The sequence below is a fragment of the Callionymus lyra genome, chromosome 2 (assembly GCF_982586985.1).
Source record: "Callionymus lyra chromosome 2, fCalLyr1.hap1.1, whole genome shotgun sequence".
NCBI classification, from domain to species: Eukaryota; Metazoa; Chordata; class Actinopteri; order Syngnathiformes; family Callionymidae; genus Callionymus; species Callionymus lyra.
Genome location: NC_141819.1, coordinates 32,313,280 through 32,319,514, shown reverse-complemented (window position 1 = coordinate 32,319,514; position 6,235 = coordinate 32,313,280). Strand labels below are relative to the sequence as shown.

Here is a 6,235-nt window from a genome sequence, read left to right as displayed (position 1 = left end):
CACTTTGTGACACTGGTCTAGAAAGGCGCTTTACAAATAACCTTTAACCTTTAATTGCAGCCTCTTTCTGAATCTCCAACATTTATTGTGTCGACTCAATTTATCACAAGAAGTTTATAGATGCCTGTAAAAAACATATTTGACCTCCTGATGCAAAGGTTTCTGAAAACTCCTTCTCCTTCTTGTTTTAAACATTCATCAAAAATCTGATGCGAAATAATGAAATAATTAAGTACTCATTGTCTTATGATCATGTACAACAATACATTTAAGAACCAAGCTGTGAGATGAGAAAAGTAGTAAAGAAAATAGTTTGATTAAGAGGTTTTTTTTTCATCACATCACATTTTTATTTACACGCACAAATGCTGCTTTCTACTTAGTCAGAAATGTAACTTCATTTTTACGAAGCGACCGGAGCTCAGTTATCTTGGTCTTCATCTTCGTCCAAAAGGACCAAACTTTAAAAATTCTGTATATTTATGTATGTTTGTTGGTAGCAGAAGATCCCAGTCTAGCAGCAGAATATGAGTGAAATTAGAATTTTTGGTGACATAACCATTAATGATGGAACAGATTTCTCAAACCAAATAACACTTTAAATAAAGAAGAATTCATAGTTAAGCACACCAAAATGTATAGAACGTTACACAATCAAATCTAAATCAAATTTGCCAAAGATGGCCTGAAAAACCTGCTTCTTGTAAAAGAGTTTGTGTCCAGACTTTGATTTGAACCACCAGACGTGATGTCATGTGAAGTTCTTGGGTTGTATCAAGCAGAGCTTCTGTCTGTAAACACGTCCGTCTTCAACAGTCCCGCACCAGAACGATGATCTGCTCCTCCGCTCTTCAGCAGAAACCTCCAGGACTGAGGTGGCGCTGTAGCCTAGACCTCTCTCGAGCTGGACCTGCACCGGTGCTTTCATGATCTGCTCGTCGACCCACCACAGGACGTCCAGCGGCGGAGACTTCAGACCTCTGAGCAGGCAGACCAGCAGCCCTGGAGATTCAACTGGAGACATGATCTGCACTTGTGGATCAGAACCTGCACAGAGATGGAGAGACCTGATGGTTTAGCTCTGAAAAGGATAATGAAGAACTCACCTGCAGCTCTTTCGTGAAGATGATAAGAGTCATCGTCGTACAATGTTGCTCCTCTGACGGTCACCAGCAGACGAGTCTCTTCACTGAAGACCACTGAGAAGGAAACACCTGCTTCTCTGGGCTGAGCTGGGACGGAGAGAACGGAGCAAACAGACCTACAGGAGGAGAAAACAAGGTTGATCCTTTGACCACAGAGCAGATTGTCCAAGCAGCAGGTCTTCATCTCACCCCAGCAGGACCATGGTGACCACCACCGTGTCCATCCTGAAGACCCTCCCTCTATCTTCTCTCAACTGGAAGAACAACAGACGTTTGATTAAATGCTGCTTTTCACAGAAAACAAATCATTTTCATTAAAGATTCAATGTGTTTGTTGTCAAGTTCCCACTAGGAACGAGTTCCCTGTGTAATCAAATTCCGACTTTTTATGACTACAACGAACACCAGTACAAAATATGTGTTTTAAAATACATCTAAATACAATATATCAAATATAACAGAACGAAACATGCAAATCTATTTGCAAAAAGAGTGTACAGTGAAGTAAATTACTTCAAAACATTTGTACTATTACTTCAAGTAATAGTACAAATGTTTTGATCTACTGATACAATACTGATGTATTAATGGATTTATTTACACAAAAAGGATTTCCAATTTTACTAGGTAAGTACTAGAAGTGTAACTGCTCTGTATCCATTTAAAATCCACCAACATGAATTACTTCTTTTACTCATAGTACTAATTATTTTACCTCTGATACTGTTAATGTAACAACCACTAATACCACTCCTTCAGCTAGTATCTATAGACAGTACTTCATAATGCTTCAATGATTATACCACTATATCTTATAACCTCATCTATGCTCATACTAACATACCGCATTATAATACTACTACACTTACTGTAAAGTGAAATCAAATTTACCAACACCCGGTCTTAACTACATCTAAACTATATATTTAAGGAATTAACTACTGATAACTACTAATACTACTATTAACTACTTCTCTGTTATGTCTATTTTCTTCTTAGTTTTGTAATAGTCATCACAAGAACACAACTACCATCATAACTCTACAGACAAACATAAGAAGTACCTGCTGCGATGGATCTCCATCCACGTCTGTGCGTCCAGGACACTTGTGAAGCTGCTGAGGCAGAACCATGATGGTCTCCAGAGGAGACGGCTGCTCTGGGATCAGAGCGACGGTTGATGAACAAGAAGAAAACAGGAAGTTTTTTTTGCTGTTGTTTGCTGTTGATTCAGCTGCTGGAGGTTTAACAGTTACACCTGCATGTGTAATAACACGGGTTGTTGTTCAAAGATAACCCATAATCATTGTTTTACTTTTTTGGAAACTAAAGTTAAGACAGAATCACTGTTTGCCTTATAAAGATTGTATTTAATATTTTGACTTGATACTAGTTGTTTTACTTGGATTTAAATAACCTGTTGTACACTGCTTTTGCTGGAAAATAACTAGTACAATAGCTATTACTAGTAAAGCAAGAGCAAAAACCATTATATATTATACTATACTTTATAACTACAATTTATGGCCAATATGCTTTTTCTTGTGCTCTACTACCACTAAGGCCACTACTACTTACTACCACAATTGCTATGTGTTCTTCTCCATCTAGTACTACTGCTTTCACTTTGTTCTCTTTTTGTACTTTGACACTCTTTCTTCTATTCCTCTTTTTCTACCCTTCTAATTCTACTACTGCTATAACTAATTATACGGTATTATTAATTCTACGACTAGTTTTACTACTTATACTTATACTTTTACTACTAATTGTAGTACTAATACTATTACAACTAATTGTAGTTCTACTTATACTCCCACTTCTACTACAGATTCTACTAGTTTTTTCTTCTCCTCTTTTTTCTTTTTCATTTTCCCTTTTGTGTTCTATTTTTTCTTTGCAACATTTTTCAGTTTATTTCATCGTCTTCACATCAGTCTTTTCCTTTATGCATCATTTCAAATGTTTCCACAGGTTTTTAATTTGAATACTATTTCAATACTTTCAAGAGTTTTAGTTTAAAGATTCAGCACACTGCAGTTTTCTAGTTTACATTTTAATTCACAGAAAATGAACTCATTATTGTTTATGATTATATTAAAACCTATTAGAAAAAAGGAAATGAATAATTCATTAATAAGTTACGATGTTTACTGACTGAAACTGTGACATAAGAACAGTAGAAGACACTAATGAATATATTTACCATTTTTTTTATTTTCAAATAAAAGAATCATAAATATCAATGAGAAAAAAGAGAAAGAAATACCCAAGTTGTTTTATATAGCAAAAAATAAGTCTTTGGAGGATTATGATAAATGCTTCGAACAAACTATTATATTATTAACAACATTTATCTTTATTTAAAAACTATTATTCTTAATAAAACAAATTTAGTTCGCAATTATTTTAGCCAGCATAGTGATCCACAGCGCCGTCTGCTGGCGCTTCTAATGCCACAGCATTTGGTATTGCTACGTCCTAGTTGTTATAAAATGTTTTTCCATGTTGTCTGTCACGACTACAGTACAAAGCGATTGTATAACACTCATATTGCGTCAGAAATAATTACACATTCACTGGATCTCTGTTTATGAAGTATGACATTGTATAAACTAGAGTTTCAAGAATAAAAGAACATGAATTCAAACATGAAAATAAGTGGAAAACTATTACAAGGGAATTTTGTCACTAAGGACTTTTAACTCTTTTTGTCTCAGGGTCAAGGTGAACGACCTCCACCACTGCAAATGTATTCATGGGAGCCAGGGAGGCCTTTTACATTGACCCAGAGATATAAGTTTCAGACCAGTGATGAACTATTGTAACTAACAAGAACTTGATTGTTTCTGCCTCTATTATATCACAAGCTGTTCTTCCTATAATGTGATTTTGGAATGCTAATTACTCATGTCTTTTGCTGGTAAAAACTATTTTCTAGCATTTGTTTTAATGGCAAAATTCACAAATTCTAGTTTAACTGTTTAGCTGTGAAACAATGAAGATTTGGTCAAACAGCGCCGCACCAACTTCAGTTCAATTGAGTGGTGAGAGATGGTACTGCACCAACAGTTCGGTCGGTTAATTAGGCTGAACAGCTCTGGCGGGATCAAAAGTATCAACAAACAAAATGGCGTCGATAGTTTCCTGAAGACTAGCAGGTGACTATCCTCCTTCTATATTCAACAAATAAGTGTAGTTGCCAGTGAAACGTAAACCAAACTACTTAAATCATGGATCGAATAATTCCCCCTGCAAACAGCTTTAAAAAAAAGTCGTTTAACGTGACATTCAGAGTAAAATGTTCGTCTGTTAATGTTGTGCTAGTATTTCGCATCTGTGTGGTTGAGATTGAAACACAAATAAACCACCTGTTTAAAAAAAGTGTTTCACGCTGTTCAACAGCATTCATTCTACACACAGTCGATAGATTGCTTCTTTATTATTGATCATATTGAGAGCCTGTGTTTTTGATGTAGGAAACAGAAAAATTATTTAAAATATGTCGTTTTCCCATCAGTTGTTGACACAGTAAGTTTTCCAATAAGACCTGTGCCCTAAATTCATTAATTAATCCTGAGCCCAACAACTTCCAGGTATTCAACCAATCTGGCCTCTTGACATTTAACTCCAAACTTTTCATTACTAAACGTCCCTTTGATAAAAGTTATGCTTACAAATGTTTAGATGAATATCTCACAATCACACAAATACTTTTATCAGTCAATTCTTGCTATGGTTTTTCCAAATAGAAAAAAATTGGGTTGCTTGTGCTTTAGCGGTGTATTATGAATTATTTTCTTTTCATTATCTTGTACAATTTGTCCCCAGGTCTAAGTGGGAAAATGACGGTGCTGACTGAGCCTTCAACAAAAAACTTCTGCAAAATGAAGAGAGTTGTTTTATTTAACAAGGTAAGAGATTTATTGTATGAATACACAAATACTACTGGACATTGTCTTGAACTCAAACACAAGAAAGCCAGGATCGTTGAAGTTGGCTAGTTAATCAACCAGAGAAAGGTGTTAGCGACGTTCCTCCACTTCTGTGGAGCTGATGCTGCAGAAATAAGCCCCTGAGTCCCTCACTCTGGAGCCAAACAACACCAGAGACCCTTCAGGTGTGACAGAGAGTCTGGAGGGACCCAGAGTCATGTTGGATATGTTGGATGACATAAAGGAGAGGACATGCTGTATTCCTCGTCCTGCGGTCTTCCTGTACCAGCTGGCCACAGATGTAGTTGTATTGCTGCTGACCAGCAGGGGGCACTTTAGGATCACACTTTCGCCCACTGATACCTGGACTATCAATGAAGCATTAAAACCTAAAATGGTCAAATGAAAACAAGTTAGTTTATATTGAAATTAATGAAACAATGACCCAGTAAAAATCTCAATAAAAAAAAAAAAATGTTGAAACTAACGCTTTATAAATGTAGACAACTGTAAACAGTATTGCAACAATTTTGAATGTAGCTAATAGTCAGTTTTACCCGTCAACTACTAATTATATAAAGAACACAACTTTCAAACATCCAGTCAAAAAAACAAGTATTTTTTCACATAGTAAAACTGTGTCTCACTAGAAGCAACACTCAAGTTTCATAAATATTCACAATTGGCTTTTACATTTTTAAAGTTCTGTCTTGCCTATGTTTAGAAGGAATATTATTTATGCCTTGTAATAAAATAAAATATTTTTATCAGCAAAGATTCAGGAAACTTTTTGAAAATGTATTAAGCAAAATAAGTAAAAAAAAGATTCAAATATGAAGCTGTATTAACAAAATACTCACCACAGAGAGCGAGAAGAACAAGAAGGACCTGAGGAGACGACATTATCAAAATTATTAAATATTCCACAATCAATAGCCTGCAATGTTTTCAGTGTAACCAGCTTAGGTTTTTAGGCTGTTGACGGTTGACATCTGTCTGCCACAGTCTGCAGCTGCAGGAAATGATTCTGACTTGACTTTTCTCAAAAGGCCCCTCAAAATGTCCTATTGTTTCTGCTCCACACGGGGGCGCCCTGGCGGCTTTCTCAGCGAGTCCAAACAGGCAGAACTGGACTCAAGTTAGAATTTGAAAGAA

The 6,235-nt window shown here is 35.9% G+C and overlaps 1 protein-coding gene across 1 annotated transcript; it reads right to left on the bottom strand.

Moving 5' to 3' along the window:
* Positions 1-315: 315 nt before the first annotated feature.
* On the bottom strand, positions 316-2,278 carry LOC148086581 (uncharacterized). The gene is made up of 4 exons (XM_087782998.1): positions 2,210-2,278; positions 1,335-1,399; positions 1,107-1,261; positions 316-1,047 (listed from the first exon to the last, which is right to left on the bottom strand). Exons 1-4 carry the CDS (start codon positions 2,276-2,278, stop codon positions 752-754), a joined length of 585 nt encoding a protein of 194 aa, XP_087639124.1. The 3' UTR covers positions 316-751.
* Positions 2,279-6,235: the final 3,957 nt, after the last annotated feature.

Excerpts from the sequence above, each read along its gene's own strand:
- LOC148086581 (XM_087782998.1), bottom strand. The coding sequence starts at position 2,278 with ATGGTTCTGCCTCAGCAGCTTCACAAGTGTCCTGGACGCACAGACGTG. Across the intron at positions 1,400-2,209 it reads ATGGAGATCCATCGCAGCAG|TTGAGAGAAGATAGAGGGAG; the intron begins GTACTTCTTATG and ends TTGTTCTTCCAG. Across the intron at positions 1,048-1,106 it reads TCTTCACGAAAGAGCTGCAG|GTTCTGATCCACAAGTGCAG; the intron begins GTGAGTTCTTCA and ends ATCTCTGTGCAG.